General features: G+C 39.0%; 1 protein-coding gene across 3 annotated transcripts in view; it reads right to left on the bottom strand.

Annotated features, from left to right (window-relative positions):
• map2k5 (mitogen-activated protein kinase kinase 5) overlaps window positions 1-23,547 on the bottom strand; it is a 239,605-nt gene that overhangs the window by 70,818 nt on the left and 145,240 nt on the right. For all 3 annotated transcript variants that reach the window (XM_078427570.1, XM_078427571.1, XM_078427572.1), the window contains one exon: window positions 628-657. In XM_078427570.1, coding sequence (XP_078283696.1) covers window positions 628-657 — 30 coding nt within the window. The remainder of the gene's footprint in view (window positions 1-627; window positions 658-23,547) is intronic.

Raw genomic sequence — 23,547 nt, 5'->3', positions numbered from 1 at the left:
TTTTTTGGGGGAAAGGGAGCAAGATTTCTTATACTTGCACCAGTAGATCTAGTACATCATACATGAAATATATAATCAATCAAACACTTGGTCAGTATGCAGACTTGCTACAATCAGTTGAGAAGCTGTATAATGTGCATCCTTCGCAATCCTTCGCAACGGGCACAAGAATTGGTATTAATGTCTTTTTTTTAAACTTTGGGGATGGGGTGACAAAAAGAAAATATTAGTAAAAGGTACAAATCGGATTTGATTATTCAATAACCACGTTTGTAACACATAGACATAATCTAACCATGCATATATTTGTATAATGTAATATAATTCATATTAGCATAATAATAACAGCTAATGGATGCTCAAAGCATGTAGACCGACAACACTTTAAATCAGACAAGCCAGAGGCTGTTAATTCTACACAGATAACAGCCTGGGGAAAGGGAAAAGGGGGCTGGGAGGAGAGAAGAAGGGGCAAAATGGTTCCCAAAGCACTGGAAAGACAGCACATTTCAATTTAACATTGTAGCTTTATTTTTATGTGGCACAAACTTTCAAGATTGCTCTCTTGCACCTTCATACATAGGGATGAATGTCATGGTGGCAAAAGCCAGTAATGAACAATCTTACCTGAGGATATGGAAACCTCCCAAGAGCAAGCTGCAAAAGGAAATAATATTTGTCTAGTTATGGATCTGCATGTGGGGCAGAGCCTCACTGTAAAACAAGAGCTTGAGTTCGAGCATGAAAAAACAAATCAAATTAGCAATTCACAATTTTAATTTTAAAAAAAGCTTCCAAAATGTTAATGTTTTAAAAAGTCATTTATGCACAGGTCTAATATTGGATTTAATTTTAATCATGGATAAATTCTTTCACTGATCTATTTTAAAAGAGAACACAGAGGATAGTGTGTAATCTTCTAAGAAATAGCCTGCAGATATTTCACTGTACTAAATGTGCTTCAGATTTAATGAAGCTCTAATGTCCTTCTTAATTTTCCCTGTTTCAGTATCACCAGGGGTTGAAAGAGACTGTATCTCCAGAAGGATGCGGCCCTGATGAAAATTATCAACCACCGTTCCGCTTCTGAGTCCAAATCACAGCTTTCACAGACACATGAATACATTTTGTTTCCAGTGCTTCATCGGAATAATGCTTCTTTTATCCATTTCTGGGTAAAGAAAAGGCTTCCTATAATATTATTAAAGTATAGGATACTACAGACCATTTTCTGGAATGTGAATAGCTAACTGGAGTGCATTGTAGGATAATGCAAGAATTGCTTCAGGAAATAAACTACCTTATTGCTGAATATGCTTAAGATCATTACTGTACAAATAATAAGAAATGAGTGACATATTTTTAAAATGTGGTTGAAAACACTCCATGTTAAAATTAAACAAATTAGTCGACTCAAGTGGGGTCATTACTGTTTGGCAATTCTGGAAATTCAAACCCGTACATTGTCAATGGGTTATCAAGGCAGAAAAATGTTTAAACATTTTTTTCTAGCTTTTACATCTCTCAGGACAGACTTGCACTGCATGGGTCACTCTGAAATCACAACATAAGACTATAAGACATAGGAACAGAATTAGGCCATTTGGCCCATCCGCTAATCTATCATGGCTGATCTAGTTTTCCCTCTCAACCCCTTTCTCCTGTCTACCCATAACTTTTGACGCCCTTACTAATCAAGAACCTATCAATCAGCTTTAAAAATAGCCGATGTATTGGCCTCCGCAGCCATCTGTGGGAATGAATTCCACAGATTTATCACCCTCTTGCAAAAAAAATTCCTTCCATTAAAGGTTTGTCCTTTTATCCTGAGGCAGTGTCTTCTGGTCCTAGACTCTCCCATGACTGGAAGTATCCTTTCCATGTTCACTCTATCTAGGTCTTTCATGTGCATTCTTATGATTTTATAAGCTTATATATGATCTGAAATAGCCTCATTAGGTGCACAGTCATCAACATGCAAAGGAGGTAAATGGAGAGTTATGGTTGTGATGCAAATCTTACAATTCTTTGCAGTCTCTTATTTACTTCTCGAAGATACCCTTCGCACATGGATAAATATACACAGGAGCTACAGATCCTCGGCTATTTTACCCATATCTGAGCACATTGGGTTATGCAAAGGTTTTGGGATAAGAAACAAGGCCAAATACCAATCGGGATTCCTTCCCCACTCAACACAAAATGTTTTCGTTTTAGAGATACAACCATGGAAATAGGCCCTTTGGCTTACCGAGTCCATGTTGGTCATTGATCACCTGCTTACACTAGTTTAACATTATCCAACTTTCACATCCAATCACCACACATTAGGGGCAATGTACAGAGGCCAATTAACCTACAAACCCACACGTCTTTGGGATGTTGGAAGAAACCAGAGTCACCAGAGGAAATCCATGCGGTCACATGGAGAACGTACAAACTCAACACAGACAGCTCCCGAGGTCAAGATCAAACCTGGGTCTGTGGCGCAGTGAGACAGCAGGTCTACCAGCTGCGCCATTGTTTCCCCTAAGGCATATTCTCAAGATATTGTACCAGGTGCTCTAGAAATTTTCTGAAAGTCTGATAAAATGTTTTATCAATCTTCATTTCCTTCTAGTTATATGCATCAGTCATCCAAACCAAACATTTTTGTCTGAGATTACAGAATTTACTACAAAGATACAAATTAACCTCAGGGTTTTGTTAAGGTTTCTGTTTTTTCAGCTACGACAAATATATGAGGTATATTTGATTTATTCACCTGATAACATCTCTCTCATGAGGAAAGGTCTTTTGAGCTCCATTTGTCAATTTTTCATGTCCAAAGTTAAAAGAGTGTTCAGCTGGCTTGCAAACTGGGTACCTTGTACACCAGTGAATACCAACAATGCTATATACATGCAATCTTGTATTAATGTGTACTACTGATCAACTCTTCACATCATTAGTTCTTACATCTAGTTTTATAATGGAAATTGCCATGTTAAACTATCACAATGTAATTATACATGCATTTAAACAGAGGCAATGCAACCCAACACATTTCAGGTGCAAGTACAGTACAATCAGAGAAAAAGAGCTAAATCCATTGTATCTGTAGATCAATGAAATTATGCTGTAAGTGTATTAAATATGGACAGAACGTATGACCTTAAAGTTAATTTCAAGTGTCTTCATTAAGTATCTACTACTGCCCAACACTGATACACTGAGACCGCAATGATAGTCTTGATTCTCCATATGCAATGCCATAAGAAACCAATTTGTAAAAATGAAAATGAAATGCCCAACATTCATTTACAATCGACAAACTTTCATTCATATTTTTGAGCCACAAATATGGAGCAGATGGACTTGTAATTGCTCTGAGCTTCTAACTACTATGAGGAAGGCCACAGAAATATTTTTCCAAATGTCGTCAGGAGTTAAGGTGTCAAACTGAGCTCATTTTCACTCCTACATTACAACCCTTCAAGAAACAAGGGTGTGCCATGAGTGTTTATTTGGCAGATGCACTGGACACGAACCAGAACAATAAAATTTTACTTGCTACAGCTTTATGTAAATGCAACAACAGAAAAATAAACATACGATACATTATCAGTTATTCTAAGTAAACTAGACCATGATAATAAAAAAAATTCTATCTTATTCCAGGATTTGATCAGTGGATTACCAGCAGAAATATAGCAGTTTTGATGAAATAATAAAACTGAATTTTATCCGCTGTTTTTCTGGCATCACTATCTGAAGGAGATCCTCCAATGTCCAGACCATCTTTTATCCCTCAACCAAAAAAAACCTCAATTACTCTCAATTCTTTGTGGGACCTTGATTTGCATTGTGTGTTTGCCAACAAACATGAATGATAACATTTAATAAAAATATATTGGTTGTGATGGCAAATAAAAGTCTAGCATCTAGTGTACATCTGTCACACTCGAGCCATCACACTTTGTTACAGATGTAAAACAATCTATAAAAAGAAAAGCAGTTATTAACCTGAGGCCTGCAATTTACAACTGCTCTTTAATTGACCTCAACAATTCAGAGCTGTGGCCTTAAAGGCACAGCACAGGTTAACAGATCAGCAACACACATGTATTCCAGACGATGCACAATGACAGGAGTTTTGCAAGTATTACATAAAATTAAACTTGGTTCTGATGTCTGGCTCCACAATGTAACCTGATAATTAGTGTGTTATTGTGGAATAGTAATATTTTTAAATTGGCAACATTACAGAAGATATACAATTATCTGAAGAAGAAAATTTGCAATATTGAAAACTCGACTTTTATGAGATAGCCACAAGCTATTTCAAAAAAATAATAGTAGAAATAACTTTTAAAATGAATCTTGTTAATTTTTTTAAATTGTAATTTATTGTTTTCGTACAGACAATGTTGTTTGTACTGGGACACAGAATACTTTCATTACAAACTTTCTAAGTAATAATTAAGTTCAGGTACGGCAAAGCAAAGGTAATCGGTAAAGATCACTGTTTCAAATATATATTTCGGCTCCAGTATGAAAAGTGCACTGATAACTACACCAGATAATATTATTCCATCCTCAAAGTCAACAATCTAAGTTTTGAGTAAAATTTCCAATTTAATGTTGATGTCAAATATACCCCACCTCAATGATAACTATTGTAGATTTTAATATAGTAATATATACGTTCCATGTACACATCAGTCCAATGAAAATAAATATTTAAATAATTTGTTCAACTCTCAGTCAAGCAAACATGTCATATTTAATAGTTCAGAAGAGGGATGTGTTTATTAATCCTGAATGAGAGACAAAATTCAAATAGATTTAAATGCTCCAATTTCTCTGAAGTGAAAACAAGATGCTTTTGATGTTATGCTGAGAATAAAAGGTCATGGCATAGCCTTGAAAATGCAGAGCCAACTTGAAGTGGTGCTTCAATTAAATATAAGGATTTACAAGGGAAAGACAAGAAATCATAAGAATTTAATGTAACATTTAGCAGCTAGTTCATTGCTGCATTTGAGAAAACTGTCCAGCACTTAAGAGCAGAGCCTTTAAAAGCTTGTGACAGTGGCATCAATTTTTAATGTACATCAGTTATTGGATGATAACCTGTGGAATCTTCACACTGTCGGTCAGTACAAGTGCAAGTAAAAAAACAAAGTGACATATCTACTTTCTGTCTGCAATTACAGAAGGAGCTGAGTCACTTTTGCCTTATCATAGCTGGGAAGAAATGTTTCTAATAACCTTAGAGATACCTTTTGTGCAATTAAAACAACTCTGTGATTGAATTAACTATGCAACTACTCTAAAAAGCAAATGCTTTTGCACTGTAATTAAAAGTATATCTACCATCTTTTCCTTCACCACATGCCGTTCAGTATTTTATTCGGAAAAAGGAAAGAAAAATACTTGTCTTGTAGCTTAACTGTATAAATTGAGATTGCAGCTGAGCCTAATAGAATAGAGGTCTTAACCTCTAAATTATATGTATCTAAACTAACACATTGTTGTTCGCATGAAGCTGAGCTCTAAGCTGCAACTAGTATAGGGTTACATCCCAGTGCAGCATGCAGATAAATCATTCTGGAATATTACTTCAGCAAAGTTTAGCCACAACTGGAGCATATGTGCTTCCGAGTCACTGAAGCAAGTGACCATAAAATACACTAATTACTGGAAGTTATGGTCAGTGAGTGATTGATAGCCCTCTGCGAGGCAACTTCCTCATTTCTGGTCCTATGACAGGGCTCATCCGGCACATGGCAATTATTAATTCATGACCCTCCCCTAAGGCACAAGTACCTTTACTCTTCTCATTCCCCTACTTCCAATGTTACTGCAAACTGCAATTAACGGCAGATCACAATTTCATCTGTGTTTTGGCACCTCTGGAAGATGGTGCACCATTGAACTATTTTGAATGTTTGGCATATATCCCTGGCTTTATTGTAATGTATCATTTTGAGGCTTATTGCTGCCAACTTAATTTTTACACAGGTTTTATTTTGTGATTTTTAACCTTTTGATCTACATAAGGTTGGCACTTGTAAAAGAGGCTTGACAGTTATTTTGTTTATTGCTGCCCCTAAATGTTAATGTGGATGGCCTCTAGTCGAACAGCTGCTGTTAATACCATGGCCATAGCTATGTATTACAGGCATCTGCTACACTGTGAGATTGAGCTGCCAGGAGAATTTTAACCCTTTCTGGAGCAATGTTTAGTTACACTTTTGTCAAAACCACAAGGATTATATCTCAACCAAAAATCTGGTAATTTTTGTTTGTTTGCTTGAAAAAAAAAGCAGGCATTATTAAATTATCAAAAATGTATGACTTCAGTCAGAGTAGCAATACAATTATAAATGGCATCAGTATCCTTATGGGCAAGGTACCAGAGAATGTAAATACTCAGAGCATCTCATCTACTAAAATGTGAACATATTTTAAAGGCAATTACTCTTCTATTTTCAGCTGTAATTAGGAGGTAACTTATCATAATGGGATCAGCTTAAATGGGAGATGGCATAAATTCCTGACACAGTTATGTGTTTGAAGAACTTAATTTAGCATTGTGAAAGCACTGCTGTTCCTTTCCTGAAAGGGACCAAGTGCTAGTACTAGCTATAATGATGGAACATGTAAGCTTCATTCTGGAATGGGGGCAAACTTTTGAGTTCATTAAATGTACTGTATTGGTTATTGCCTTGAGGTTTAATTAACTCTCTGTCCCCTATTTCTCACAGAACGTTTGCATTTGTGCACTATATATAGCCAGAACCAACTTAGATGATTAAAAATCCATGGTATTAAAAGGACCAATCCTTTTCAAAATATTCTATTTGATTTATTAATTTTTTTGTTAAAAAACATACTTAATGTCACTGCTCCCCAGGGTAATTAATTTTTTTTTCTTAAAAAGCAATTTTGAAAAAGCTTTAGATCATGATTCTACCTTAGTCTAATTGGACCTGTGGGCAGGTAGGTGAAAACATGCAGTTGTGCAGAAGATGAATAAGCCACTTGGTCTAACACTTTGTAGATCTGTTTCATTATTGAAATAGCAATACTCTCTAAAAGACTGAATCACTACCCCTTCCATAGATAATCTCAGTAATGACACGACTGTCCATATTCCCCAGTTACATTCTGGACAAATATCATGCATAGTAATATGGACCCTGGCCTTTTAAGGTTGGAATTGTGGTTTGCAACCATTTCCATCTTACCTGGTTGGTAATTCATGCTGCAATTAGCTCGAAGCAATTCTAGTTATGTTTTAGTTTAGTTTAGAGATACGTCATGGAAACAGACCCTTCGTCCTACTCAGTCAATGCAGAACATCGATCACCTATTCATACACTTGTTCTACACACTTCCTACACCCAGGGGCAATTTAGAGGCCAATTAACCTACAAACCTGCACATCTTTAACACATGGGTGCAAACCAGAGCAGTTGGAGGAAACTCATAGTCACAGTAAGAATGTACAAACTCCACACAGACAGCACTCGAGGTCAGGATCGAACTCGGGTCTCTGGGGCTGTGAGGCAGCAGCTCTACAAGCTGCACCGCTGTGCCACCCAATTCTAGTTATGAGCAACATAGGGACACCTGTTCCAAAAAGATAAAGCTGCACACTACTTACCCAATATTTATATCCAAAAATGTGACCGACTAAACATGAGAACCAATTTGTTACATTTGAAGTGCTTTGGAAAATTAAGAGGATGTAAAAAGTCCGAACTAAATAACATTTTGTTTAAAAATGAAGAATTTCAACAAGGTACAATTTTTCAAACATTCTTTGCACTATCTTAGAAAGGATCAAGCTGGTGGTGGACTGCGCGGGGGATGCAAATCAACATGCAATAAAGATAAGTTATATTACAGGGAAGTATCTGTTCTACATGCAAATACTGCATTAAAATATGGCTTCTGTTTATAACGATTACGACAGAGATCCGGCTAGAAACACAGCTGGCATGTTAAAGCTATTTCCTCATATCTCCACTGTTTTATATTTTTTTAATTCCCTTTCTAAAAAGTAAAACTTAGCTTTGGACAAAACATTAAAAAAACAATAAAACTATCGACAAACTGCAAGTGTGGCTTCAGCCGCATACTCTAATATTAATTTAAATTCAATGCACTGCAATGAATACAATAATAACGCAATCCATTTATTGAAAAAAGACCAACATGGACTGCTTTTTGTTTTAATATTTTAGTAACCAATGTACAAAAGGTTTCATTTATGCAATTACAGGTATGACTATTACTGATCTTAAATCAGATTTAAATTTGCCACATCTGGATTCTCAATTTGCCATATTGGCTAACATATTGATCAGCACTGCCCTAAAATCCATTTGGGCATACTTGCACTCACAACCATGTGGGCTAATAATTAAGTTTTCATTGTACATTCTATTCAAATCCAATCTAGGTTAAGAAAATTATAAGTTATGAATAAGTAATAATTTCTATAAGTTCATCTTTGCATCATTTGTAAATTAGTGACGAATGATCAAATATAGTCAGATGACACGTGCGAGGAGCTGCATGACATCGTCAGAGTTTTTACTGAAGTATATCTAAATATATTTATGGGAAAAGCAGCTGGGAATGCGACACAATTGATGGATTTACAGTAATTGCAGGAATAAAGTTCAGCACAAATGTCTGTGTTGACAACAGATTTAGCATTACTTGGAAAATTTCATGTGGTCTCCAGCTTTCAATATACCGCCTGGTGAACCTCAGAATTAACAGATTTGGAGGTCTGCTTCAGTAAGTGAATACTGGAAAAGGGACTGAATTATGCATGTTGTATTTGAATTTGATATACTGAACAAATGATTTATGATGCTGTTATATTGCAGGTACATACAGTTCCCTCCATAATGTTTGGGACAGACCCGTCATTTATTTATTTGCCTCTGTACTCCACAATTTGAGATTTGTATTAGAAAAAAATCACATGTGGTTAAAGTGCACATTGTCAGATTTTATTAAAGGGTGCTTTTATACATTTTGGTTTCACCATGTAGAAATTACAGCTGTGTTTATACATAGTCCCCCCATTTCAGGGCACCATAATGTTTGAGACTCATGGCTTCACAGGTGTTTGTAATTGCTCGGGTGCGTTTAATTACCTCCTTAATGTAGGTATAAGAGAGCTCTCAGCACCTAGTCTTTCCATCACCTTTGGAAACTTTTATTGCTGTTTATCAACCAAAGGACCAAAGTTGTGCCAATTAAAGTCAAAGAAGCCATTATGAGACTGAGAAACAAGAGTAAAACTGTTGGAGGCATCAGCCAAACCTTAAGCTTCCCAAAATCAACTGCTTGGAACATTATTAAGAAGAAAGAGAGCACTGGTGAGCCTACTAATTGCAAAGGGACTGGCACGCCAAGGAAGACCTCCACAGCTGATGACAGAAGAATTCTCTCTATAATAAAGAAATATCCCCAAACACCTGTCCGACAGATCTGAAACACTCTTCAAGAGTCAGGTGTGAATTTGTCAATGATCACTATCTGCAGAAAACTTGATGAACAGAAATACAGAGGCTACACTGCTAGCCGCAAAAATAGGATGGCCAGGTTACAGTTTGCCAAGAAGTACTTAAAAGAGCAACCACTGGAAAAAGGTCTTGCGGACAGATGAGATGAAGATTAACTTATATCAGAGTGATGGCAAGAACAAAGTATGGAGGAGAGAAGGAACTGCCCAAGATCCAAAGCATACCTCCTCATCTGTAAAACACGGTGGCGGGGGTGTTATGGCCTGGGCATGTATGGCTGCTGAAGGTACTGGCTCACTTATCTTCATTGGTGATACAACTGCTGATAATAGTGGCATAATGAATTCTGAAGTGTAAAGACACATCCTATCTGCTCATTCAAACAAATGCCTCAAAACGCATTGGCTGGTGGTTCATTCTACAGCAAGACAATGATCCCAAACATACTGCTAAAGCAACAAAGGACTTTTTCAAAGCTAAAAATTGGTAAATTCTTGAATGGCCATGTCAATCACCCGATCTGAACCCAATTGAGCATGCCTTTTATATGCTGAAGAGAAAACTGAAGGGGACTAGCCCCCAAAACAAGCATCAGCTAAAGATGGCTGCAATACAGGCCTGGCATCACCAGAAAAGACACTCAGCAACTGGTGATGTCCATGAATCACAGACTTCAAGCAGTCATTACATGCAAAGGATATGCAACAAAATACTAAACATGACTACTTTCATTTTCATGACATTGCTTGTCCCAAACATTATGGTGCCCTGAAATGGGGGGACTATGTATAAACATTGCTGTAATTTCTACATGGTGAAACCACAATGTATAAAGATGGCCTTTATTAAAATCTGACAATGTGGACTTTAACCAGATGCGATTTTTTTCTATTACAAATCTCAAATTGTGGAGTACAGAGGCAAATAAATAAATGATGGGTCTTTGTCCCAAACATTATGGAGGGCACGGTAATTGGGATAGTCTTGCTTAAGTTGAGCTAAAAATGCAAATTTCACCACTAATCGTATTAGTCTATGGTCAGGCAAGGGTCAAAATCTCTATTTTGACACATGCGTAAGCATGCAGAATTTTAATTTTTTGCATTCTAACAGGTGAAATTTCACATTAGCAAAATGTTGAAAGTGAACTTTTATACGTTATGGGGTTATGACATTTTAAGCATTTCTAAGTAGCTAACAAATAACTCACATGTCTATGCACATACTGTAGCTACTTGAAATCTGAAACATTGTGAATCCATCTCCTTGAGGTTCTTGTGATTTGCTAGAATTCAATCTAGCTGACTTAACTTCCTAGTTACTTTATTTATTCATAGTGATACAAAGTTGATTAATTTAATTTTGATGCAAACTCTTTCTCAAAATCCCATGTTAAAGTCATCGTGGCATACAGAGTGGAATTAGGCCCTTTGGCCAAGCCGACTAAGACTCCCCTTCTAACCTAGTCCAATTTACCCGCTTTTGGCCCATATCCTTCTGAACCTAGCCTAATTCTGAAGAAGGGTTCCGACGTGTTCTCCAGGGATGCCGCCTGACCTGCTGAGTTACTCCATGTACCTGTCCAAATATCTTTGAAATTTTGTTATTGTACCTGCCTCAACTACTTCCTCTGGCATCTCATGCCATGTACCCACCACTCACTGTGTGAAAAAATAGCACCTCAGCTTCCTGTTAAATCCCATCTCACCTTAAACCTATGCTCCCTACTTCTTGATTTCCTTACCCTGGGAAAAAGACCCTGTGCATTCACCCTGTTTATGTCTGTTATGATTTTATACATTTTATACTTTATACTTTATACAAGATCACCACTCGGCCTCTTGCACTCCAGGAATAAAGTCCTAGCCTGCCCAGCCTCTCCCTATAACCCAGGCCCTCAACTCCCTGCAACATCCTCGTAATCTTCTCTGCATCCTTTCCATCTTAACAACATAACTCACCTAATGATACAAGTATTCATGACTGAAGTGAGGCTTAGTGTCAAATTACAAATACTGGTACCAGTAAATTTACTAAATGTTCAGTGCAGATGTTTTGAGTATATTGTTTTATTAAATCTCTATTTTGCATGTTATTTAATCATTTACCCCTTCTTTGGCTCAAAAGGAACAAGTTCTTGGTTTTGGAATTGGATTCCACAAATATATTTTGTTAATATGGTGGTTAAAATTTAAGCATGCTATAAAAATATTTTTTGATTCAGCCAATTGCATTTCAGCTTTTCTTTTTTGCTGTGCTTAGTTATTGACCAGAGGTTTTACCTTTAAACAAAAAGGACATTTTATTTGTTTTAAGTTGACAATTTCTTTAAAAAGACATAAATCAAATTGATTAGAATAATTTATGACTTTTGCCAGCAAGAGGCAGAAAAAGTTTCAAACCCAGTTCACAGAAATGAATTAAAAAAGGATTAAAATGCTCATTATGTTCATTAACTAATAGCAACCCTGAGCTTATTTTACTGCAAAGGATAGAAAGACTGGTCAACGTTATTTAAGTGCAATACATTAGGAGTAAGAAGGAATGCTTCAAGTCATTTTAGTACCTATAAAGTGATTGAAATGCTTTTCACAACTTATATGAAAATCTTTGAAATACTTGAAAATTCCATTTGCAACGTTAAAGGTTTAGCAATATCCCAGCCCAGAGTAACACAAAACATGCTATTTGTTTTTTTCCAGCAATATCGCCACAACAATGACTGAGAATCTCTCAGAAGAATCAGTCATAACACGTGGAAACAGGCCCTTCGGCCCAACTTGTCCACACCAACCAACATGTCCTATCTACACTAGTCCCACCTGCCTGCATTTGGCCCATATCCCTCGAAACCTGTCCTATCCATGTACCTGTCTAAATGATTCTTTAACATTGCGATAATAGCTGCCTCAACAACCTCCTCTGGCAGCTTGTTCCATACACCCACCACACTGTGTGAAAATGTTACCCCTCTGGTTCCTATTAAATCTTTCCCCCTTCACCTTAAACTTATGCCCTTTGGTCCTTATCTTATAATCCTTTTATATTAATTTATTAAATAACAACGAAGGGCCACATACCCATTAAAAGGCAGAAAATAACCCGAAACGTCACCCATTCCTTCTCTCCCGAGATGCTGCTGACCTGCTGAGTTACTCCAGCATTTTGTGAATAAATCGATTTGTACCAGCATCTGCAGTTATTTTCTTATATTCTTTGTTTTAAATTAGTTTTAGCAGTAAGGCTAACCTTTGAACAGAGAACATATTTCCTCATAAGAAAGGCATAAACCAGAATTGCCAGAGATTTAGTTCATCGCAAAATCCCTGGAATGATGGAAGGAAAAAGAAATCCTGTTTCCAAATGCTATTTAGTGAATCTTACTGGAAAGTGTGTTTGTGTGTATATATTAATATAAAACAGAATACTGTAAAGCTGAAACAAAATAAACATCGTGGAAATATTCAGCAAGTTCGGCAGCTTCTCTGAGGTGGGGTCGAGTGGCAGTGGGGAGAGAAAAAGTTACTGTTAAATGTAGATGATCTTTTATTCTGATGACAGTTGGATCAGGTATTTGTGATGGAACTAGCAGTCAAATAGTATGTCGGCATACATCATGTATGCTGACATACAGCTATAGGAAGGATGGCGTTGCTATAGGAAGTATGTCATTAAGCTGGAAAGTGTGCAGAGATTTATGAGGATGTTGTCAGGAGGGTCTGAGCTATAGGGAGAGTTTGGGCAGACTAGGATTCCTCAGAACGTAGGAAGCTGAGGGGTGGGTGATCTTATAGAGGCGTACAAAATTATGAGAATTGATAGGGTGAATGTACAGTCTTTTACCCAGAATAGGGGGATCTTGGTCTGCTTGGGCAAGTTGGCCTGAAGTGCCTGTTTCCATTGCCGTATGATTCCATGTGTCTATGTAGGCTCAGAAGTAAAGAATGGGAATTTGGTGAAGCCTTCTGAGTTGCGGGTGTAGAACGTATGATTACCTACTGTGAAGGGAAAATGAAAAGATGAGAAACAGAAAAGGGACCTTTTTAAAACATTAGTGGTAACATATTTTCTGTAGACAAGTTGTGGAAATGTGTGCACAAATACTCATGTTATGCATATTCTGCAAAATTAACATTATTAATTAGAGAGGAAACAATCTGATTTTGGAATTTGCCTCGTTCTGGGAAACAATTTCTAAAATGAATCATTTGGTGCACACTGCTTTCAATTGTCACACTTCAACTGGTAGCAGCTGACATAATGGAATTGACACTAACACGGTGTGTCTATTATCTCTCTACCTCAATTGTTGGAGCTAACTTAGATGGCAGTGACCTTGTCAGTCTTTTTTGCCTGTTACTCACCTATCTTAAGACAATTTTTCCTGCTGAAACCTTTGTCCTTGCCTACTCTACTCACTGTATCACTCAAACTGCTTCAATAAAAAAAAATATCATGTTGAAGGGTCCCTCTGAGGAACAACTGACATGCCAATTAACAAAATACAACAAAGCCAAATTGTTCTGTGCACCTTACTCCAGAGACAATGACTTGTGACAAAAATGAAGGGGCACAGAATGAAAAAGGGCTGTAAAGATAGAAGCACAGGAGAGATTTACTATCATATCTGATACTTTCAGTTAAATCAACTGCATTATTTGAATTTCTTTAGAAAAAAAAATAATTAAACCAATCTTTGCATTACAGACTGGGAATAGATGGGAGAAATAAAAGCAGGAAAAAAAAACAATGGACAAAATAAACTATTAAATAAGTTGTCACAAGAGCTGTTGTCACAAGAGCTGAAATTACTGCTTGTAATAGGGAGGAACATACACTTAGGAGCCAACACCCAGAGCTACTGACAGGAAAAGGGTCTTTACCTCGTGATCACATGTCTCGGGAAATCATAGGTTGTGCGTAGGCAATTCAATGAAGTTAGGCTTTCTATTAAGCAGTGTAAACTTTTACTGCATGGGTACAACATTTCTCTGCCCACTACTATAATAATCAACATATTTCAAATAAAATGTTAATGCCAGCATAAAATGATGAGATTATAACCTCATATGAATGTATTATGTTGCACACAAAATACCTCAATCATTTCTCTGCTCACAATTTTCATGAAAGTATAGAGGCAGCTACGAAAGATTATGTACCAGTTTCACCTAAACAACGTCATTATTATTTTGGAGTAATTCAGCGGGACAGGCAGCATCTCTGGAGAGAAGGAATGGGCAAGGTTTCGGGTCGAGACCCTTCTTCAGTCTCGACCCGAAACCTCGCCCATTCCTTCTCTCCAGTTGCTGGCCCCGCTGAGTTACTCCAGCATTTTGTGTCTACCTTAAATTTAAACCAGCATCTGCAGTTCTTTCCTACACGTCATTATTATTTTGTTCTTTCTGAAGCTAATTACATACTGTACAGTGGACTTCCAGTTATTATATACATATTTAAGTTTCTTAATTTTCTCTTAAAGCTGGTTATGTCCAGTGAAATTATGCAATGGATGTGGCTACATAGGTTTGACACACTAAGGATCAGTTATTGGTAATTAGATGTCGGACACTGGCAAAAGGAACAATTTGAGGTAATTGAGGGAATCAAACACAAAAGGTTTTAGGACATTAAAACAGATTGATTGAAGCAATTTTTTTTCTAGATTGGTTTATTGGTTCCAATAAACCAAATAAATATGCTGGCAAAAGTAACTTAAACATACAATTATGGATCCCAGTGGATTATGTTTACACTTCCTCTCTGGGGCATCATTAAGCATGTAACTGTGAGGATGAGAGATAAGGATGGCAAGGTTCGGGATGAGATATTGTAAATTCAGTGAAAAATGAAAAGGAAGCAGGAAAAAAGTGAAAGAAGAAATTAAGGGAGCTACAAAGAAGCCAGCAAATTTCCTTGAAAGATAAGATTAAGGAGAATCTTAAGGTATTTTATATGTATATTAGGAGCAAGAAGGTGGATAGGAATAGGAAAAATCTCCCCAAGGTTGTGGACGACAGAAATAGTGGTAGAGTTGTGGAGAAATGGGAGATGGAGGTTAATTCCGACAAAGGTGAGGTGATTCATTTTGAGAGGTCAAATGTAAGAGGAAAGTATAGTAAATGACAGGACCCTTAGGAGCATTGACAGCGCTGCCGTCGCAGCTGCGGCTTGCCTGCAGTCCGTTTGTCTTTTGTGTTTTTTGTTGTTTTTGTCTGAATTGTAATTTTAATATGGTGTAGTGTTTGTATGTTTATGTTTGGGGGGGGGGAACGGGAACTGTAAAATTCTCTCTCCCGAACGGAGACGCGACCTTTGTTTCTGTGTCGTGTCTCCGTTCCCGCTGCGGCCTACCATCGGCCATGCACCTGGGACCACCTGGGCTCTGGTTCGCAGAGCCCGCGGCCCGGACTCACCACCTGTGGCGCTGGCTGCCTGCGGATGCTGCGGGAGCGGCTGCGACTCGTCTCCGGAGGCTCCGGCGCGGGCCGCGTGGACGTCGGAAGCCCGCAGGCCCCTGGATGGGGGCCGACATTGGGAGCACCGGCAGCGGCAGAGGCAGCGTGTTCGCCCGCCCCGAATCGCGGGGCTTGGGTCGGCCCGCCGCGGACCTTTCACCGTCCGGTGCGGCCTGGAATAGGCCGCGGGTTTTTCACCGCCCAGCGGGGGCTTCAATGTCGGGAGCCCCGACCGCCCCGACGTGGCAACTCCAACAGCCTGACCGCAGGACAAGACGGCAGGGAAGAGAAAAGACATTCTGGCCTTTCATCACAGTGAGGAGGGACTGGAGGAGACTCACTGTGATGGATGTTTCTTTTTGTTTGGTGTTAGTTTGTGATTGTATGTGTTATTGCATTTTTATTGATTATTCTTATTGGTCTTATTGTTCAACTGCGGGTAATGTTTCATTTCACTACACATTTATGTGTATGTGACAAATAAACGACTATTGACTATTGACTATTGTACAGAGGAATATTATAATAATAATAATAATAATAAGCATTTATTTTATATAGCGCTTTACCAGGTGCTCAAAGCGCTTTACAAAAACAGTCATAACATAAAAACAGACAAACTATCCTGACGGAGAAGCGGCGAACAAACAGCGCCAGCGTCCTCTCACGTCAGGGTCCGGCAGTAGACAACAAAAAGACAACAAAAGGACACACAGATACAATTTTAACACAAACAGCCATCACAGTGATTGCTCCAGGCACACCCTCACTGTGATGGAAGGCAAAGAAAAGTCATTATCTCCTCCTCATTCTTCTCCCGTGGCGCCACGAGGCGATCGAGGCTCCCAACTTTTGAAGCCCCCACCGGGCGATGGAAAGTCCAAGGGCTGAGCCGAGCCGAGCAGGCCGATGAAGGTCCTGAGCCCCCACCGGGCGATGGAAAGTGCCGCAGCCAGGCCACGCAGGGCGATGAGGGGCCTGCGAGCGGGTCGATCGTACCTCGCGCTCCGGGGCGGTCGAAGCTGCTACGGCTGGAGCTCCTGAAAGCCGGTCGCCAGCCAGGGACCTGCGAGCTCCCGATGTTGCGGTCTGCAGGGCCCACGGCCGAAGCCTCCGAGATAGTAAGTCCAGGCCCTGCGACCGGAGTCTTCAAGGTCGATCCCAGCTGGAGGCCGCCGACTCCACGATGTTAGGCCGTAGCGCGAACGGAGATACGACACGGTAAAGGTCGCATCTCCGTTGAGGAGGGGATTAGAAAAAAAATGTTTCCCCCACCCCCCCACATAAACAGAGTTAAAAATAGAACAAAATGTACATTAAACGATGACAATAGACAAAAACAAAAAAAAGACACTGCTGGTGAGCCGCAGCTGCAGAACAATATTGGTATACAAGTCCACAACTCTATGAAACACAAGTAGATAGAGGCAAAAAAGGCGTACAGTTTGCTTGTCTTTGTTGGTTCGAGCTTTGTTGCAAATGTAAAAAAACTTTGATTCGGCCACGTGTGGAGCACTGTGTACAGTTCTGGTATCACATTAGAGGAAGAATGTGAAGAGTTTGGACAGGGAGCAGAAGAGGTTCATCAGGTTGTTGCCTTGGATTGGAGTGTATTAGGTAAAAGGTTGGACAAAATGTGATCGGTTTTTCTGGAGTGTCAATGGCAACCTGATAAAGGTTTATAAAATGATGAGAGGGATACATAGAGTCTTTCTCCAACGGTGGAAATGTCAAATTCTCAAGGGCATAGGTTCAAGGCCAGCGGGGGAAAGTTTAAAAGAGATCTGTGAGAAAAGGGTTTTTTTACACAAAGAGTGGTAAGTTTCTGGAACACGCTGTCAGGAGAGGTGGTAGAAGATATGATAGCAACAATTAGGAGGCATTTTGGCAGATATGGGAACATGAGGCAAGTTGATCCAATAGTATCTGCATTTGTCAATTCAATCTGAAAACGTTGTAAAATTTGAAAAATAACAGAAGAATAATAATTTGTTATCTTTAATGAGTAATCTGATAGCTGATAAAAAAAATCCACTTTATAAAAAAAATCCACTTTTTGTTGAAGTATTTCCAGATAATTTTTGTCCATCCTAGGAGATACTGAGGGTAGGGGATATGAAAGGGTTGACAAGAGTAGTGTGATTGACCCCGTGGATATGGACTTTCATAACATTTAAATAAAATTATAGTGAACAATAATGCCAATCTAATCAACTGGATAGTAGCTGCATGCAAATGAAAGTTGCAGATGGGGAGAAAACAGGTTTTACATTTGGAATGATGGAGAGTATAAAATGCTAATCCCTATTGGGAGATCGGCCCTTATCGTTTTGTGTCGCCACTTTCAGAGAGCTGTGGACTTGCAACCCTCTAAAGGGTCTTGCTATTTACTGTTTATTTTTATCTTACATTTGTCCTCCTAGAATGCATTACCTCACGCTTGTCTGTCTTAAACGCCATCTGCCATGACCCAATTTCCAAATTATGTATATCCTGCAGTTTCTTTTGACATCCTTCCTCACTCTTCACAATTCTACTAATGGGGATTTACCTTTTCCCTAACTGTCCTCGTGCTCTTAATCTATTTACTAAAACTCTCGTTTGTTCGCTTGTTCCTGAACTACAGCCAAAATGGTACAAGATAGCGCGACAAATTTAGGCCCACCTTACCCATTGCCGTCCCGTGGTCCTATAGAAGAAGTTTCATTAAAATCGGTGTTATATTTTTAAAGTTATTCATATTTTAAAGTTTTAAAAAACGCACATGTGCAGTTGGGGCTTCGTTCATCTGGTACTTACGTAAGATGGCCGCCGCATCCACGCGTACGCAGAACAAACACGTCTGCATCTGTGCAGTTGGGGCCTGTTGAGCAGGGCTCGGCCGCCTGTCTCTTGGGGGCGGGAGAGCCAGGCCTGGTGCCGGGGGAAGCAGCCGGAGCCTGGGCCTGGACGTTTGACCGGGTAACCGCGAGCTTGAGGTGGGCCAAGGGGAAAGGCGGCAGCAGCAGCAGTGGCGGTGAGGCCGGGAGATGGTGGAGGTGGGTGCCGAGGCCTGAGCCTGGCACTGGGCCTGCCCTCGGCTCCCCCGTCCCCCTCCTCTCCCCGACCAGCTCAGCGCCTTCCCCATGCCGCCTAGAGTCCAGTGGCTCAGCAACAGTGGAATAGTGGGGGACCCGCCGCCGTCTTCCACTGAACATCCTCGCACCGGGACGGCACAGGACTCTTCCCCCATCCCCGCTCTACTAATGGCGGCCGCCCGGGTTGGGAGGTAGGTTGCTATGGCAACCGCGGGTTGCTCCAGGGGAGGGGGGAGAGGGGAGTGGGGGAGAGGGGGGAGGAGGGAGTGGGGGGGAGAGGGGAATTGGGGGGAGAGGGGCATTGGGGGGAGGGGGGGGAGGAGAGGGCGCTGCACCAATACAGGGGAGGCGACCCGAGGGGGGAGGGGGGGGGGAGAGGGGAAAGGGAGGAAGAGGGAGAGGGAGAGGTGGGGGGAGAGGGGAGTGGGGGAGGAGAGGGTGCTGCACCAATGCAGGAGTGGTTTGGGCCCAACAGGCCCACTTGGTCTAGTTTAAGAATAACATTTCTGAAGATTCTCTCTGAAATGATATTGGCATTAAAACTATTTCAGCCTTTTATATATATTAATAACCATGGCCTTGAGAAGGATTCCAAAGATTGCAAGCAACTTTTTAAAAAATAGGCAAAGCAAGGAAGCTATTAGCAGCTTTCAGGACATGGATAAGAATGGTAAAAAATGACTGATAAAAATTAATTGAGGTAAGTGAGAATTAGTAAGGGAAAATAAACTATATGGTGCCTTTCTAAAGAGATGCAGAAATAAAGAATTAGGAGGTGCATGTGCACAAAGCTCCGAGGGTAATGTTTAATGGAAAAGTAGTATTTTGATCAAGTAATTAAGGAAAAATAATTTCCAGTGATTAGGTTGATATCCACCTCAACACAATCGAATAAAACCATTTTCATGTGACATGCCATGATCTGGAATAGTGATACTGTGAATGAGGCAAATACAATGGCAACTTTTTTAAAAAATTGGGAATTTGGCAACCATCACTTATTTCTCATCCCTAAACTGAGTGACTTATTGTACATTTCAGAAAGTAGTCAAAGTCAAAATTGCAGCAAGTTAGCAAGTGGGCTAGACTGAGTAAAGACGATAGATTTCCTTCATTAAAGATCCAGAAAATATATATTTTTAATCCAATTGTCATATCACACAGTCTTTATTTTCAGATTTACTAAACTGAATTTAAATTCATTGCTGGATTTGAATTATTAATTCAGGCCACTGGATTATAAAGAGCACAATGCTTCTGATCCCTTAGAAAGGATTTCACCGGCTAACAAAACAATACAAATATGGCCTCATAAAAGCCGTACTACATTTTATCACCTCCTTATTTAAGAACGGCATCCTTTCCCATAAATCCCAACGTTTTATTTACTTTTAAATACTGCAACACAAGTTCTAATGACCTATTTATTGATCAAAATCTTCCAGTATCTCTCTTGCTTTTTTCAAAGGTAAGCACGTTACCATTTAGCATTTCATCAACATTCACACTTCCTCTGCTGAATATCAGAACTTTTCAGCTTCCCACACTGAACACCATCTGTCATTACCCCTTTCTTCCAACACCCACCCCATTTATCTCGCCCCTCCTTTTCCTTGTGCCCTATCAGGACACACATATTTCTCCCCTCTCCCTTTCTTTTCCACCCATATTCCTTTCTCTGGCTTCATAATTTGCAACTCTTCAGTCCTTTTGTTTCACACCTGTTTTTTTATCTGACAATCTATTTTGTAAACCAGAAACAGGTCCTTGTTTCTCCATCGGCCATCACTCTGTCCAAAACCTTTCCAATTAAGTCTGCTTGGAGTATTGCAAACAGATTTTTGGCCACATCACTCAACTTGTTAATAGTGACCAATATTTAGCATAAAGCTATATACGTTTTAAGGTATTTACAGATTTACACATGTAACTGTCCATGATTTTGTGCCCCAATTTCTTTACACATTTGGGATATCTTGGAATATCCAAAGTACACAGACTCAATGTAGATTAGTTTAGTTTATTGCAAAGTCATTGCAGATTGCTATAGAAATTTCAAGATGGATAGACTTCTGGTCAATATTAATTCAAGAGGTATAAACTGAAACTTATAGTGTAGGAAAATAACTGCAGATGCTGGTTCAAATCGAAGGTATTTATTCACAAAATGCTGGAGTAACTCAGCAGGTCAGGCAGCATCTCAGGAGAGAAGGAATGGGTGCGTTTAGGGTCGAGACCCTTCTTCAGACTGAAACTTAAGTGAAAAAGAGGAAATCAAACTGCATTGTTTTTATTCACTTCTAATCATTGCTGTTGACTGAAGACTGCCCTATTATTTCAGTAGAATTACTATATTGTAGAACTCAAGGGACAACATTATGGGGTTTTGTTCTAAAATCTAAGGCAGGCATTCTTCATAATATAAAAAAGATACCAAATGGCTATCTTCTAATACCTCCAAATTTAAACTGTAGTACATGCAGTAGTGAATGGCTCGGCTGAATTATTTCAATGTAATAAAAACAATCGGGCATTTAATATAACACTGCAAGAATTACAATATATCCAAAACATAAACCAAAATTTACATCAGAAAGCATATTCAGCCTGAATAATACAGCATTGTTTCAAGTTTGAGCACATATGTGGAAATTATAATTCGTTAATAAGGGCTTGCCTTAGGTTCATAAACAGGCACTTACCATTAATTAGTATTTTAAATAAATGCTTCCTTTAATGTGATTTATGAAGGCAAGAAACGTGCTAAAAACAGACATGGAAGGTGAACTTCTGGCTATTATTTGCCTCAGAACTGTAATCAATCTATTAGCCTGACGTACTGTAATTGCCTGATTTAATTTCAGAAGAATATGAATTTCAGTACCAGTGGACAGAAATGTACAAAACAAAATCAAGTGGTGCAACTCAATAGAATAAATAACACTGAATTGTAGTTACTCAGCTCTTTATCGAATCCTATTCGGCCATCTAAACAACTATGTTTTGTCAGTTGAATGGAACAATATCACAGAATTACCATGTGCAATATACAGCGTAGGTATGCATAGAAATCAATGAAGTGAAGTAGTATTCTTTTAACTGAAAGGTTCAATGCCCTACAATAAATTGAAACCTTAGAAACAAGTGAACTTGAGATATTCCTGAGATACCTGACATTTAAGCCGAGCAGTTCCTGTGAAGGTTTTAAATGATTGGCGGACATTACTAGTAATGCAAAATCCATGGGAAAATTTCATGCAATTTGTTTATTTCCCCTTAAGATTAACACTATACACTGGCTGTAACCTGCATAGCAAATGCAAGCAAATATTTTTTCAAGAATGAATGCTTAATTCAGACCAAATTAAGAAAATAATTTTCTCTGCTTCGAAACTAAACAATACTATTTGCAACCATGTTTGACGCCAAAGTTCAGATCCAGTCTTTATATCTGGGCCGTCACCATGATTGTTTATTTCCATTTCCATGCAAACTGCCTCAGTTCATTTACTGCTGACACCACAATCACCCATGCCTTTGTTACCTTTAGTCACCTATTCCAAAATACCAATTTCCACAATTACATGATCATTCATAACTCTGTTGCCTGACTTACATCAAATCTTGGTGCCATGCTTGTTGCTGTACACTGACTTCTCATGCATTGATTCCGAAATTCTTATTTTGATTTTCAAATGCTTTTATAGTCTTAGACCTCCATTACTCAAATGATCTCCACCAAAATATTTGCATTCATCCAATTCTGGCCTCTTGTTCTTCTGTGATTATAATTGTTCTATTATTGGTAGCTGAGATTCAGTTACCAGGAATAGCTACCAAATCAAACTCTGAAATTACATCTACAAACCTCTTTTTCCATCATTAAGATACACCTTTGACCAAGGTTTTGGTAATCTTCCTCATTATCTAATCTTCCTCAAGCTTCAATATATTGTTTGATGTTGATTCGGCAGAGCTCTTTGGGACTCTTTGCTAAGCCAAAAGGTATGCAAAAATAAAAGAAAAGCAACGGATCTGTATTTATATAGCATCTTAGCACATTTCCCAAGGAATCCCAAAATAACAAAGCTTCTGAATGCTACACTGCAAGCATTCCTTTCTAATCACAGATGTTGCTCAAACTGCTGAGTTTCTGCAACTGATTGCTTGCTGTTCTAGATTCCAGCATCCACAGGTATCCTGTGTCTTCAAAAGATTGTGGTCCTGTCCACAGCTTAAGTACAGAGAAAAATTAACACATTTTCTATATTATTCATTCTACCTACTGGAGGTGGAGCAAAATCAGAGAACTAACCTGGGCTGAGATCAGACACTTACTGGTAGGATGGGAACTTTCTCATCCTCCCTAGAAGACTTTGTCATGTTAGAGGGAACAGTTCTACAACACATTCTAGCTCCCTGTGATTTACCCAAGTAAATCATATCTATTTACAGCCTCCATCCCTGCTGTCCTCA

This window comes from Rhinoraja longicauda, chromosome 33 (genome assembly GCF_053455715.1).
Source record: "Rhinoraja longicauda isolate Sanriku21f chromosome 33, sRhiLon1.1, whole genome shotgun sequence".
Taxonomy (NCBI): domain Eukaryota; kingdom Metazoa; phylum Chordata; class Chondrichthyes; order Rajiformes; family Arhynchobatidae; genus Rhinoraja; species Rhinoraja longicauda.
The sequence above is the reverse complement of the archived record's forward strand: the minus strand, read 5'-3'. Positions and strand labels throughout refer to the sequence as shown.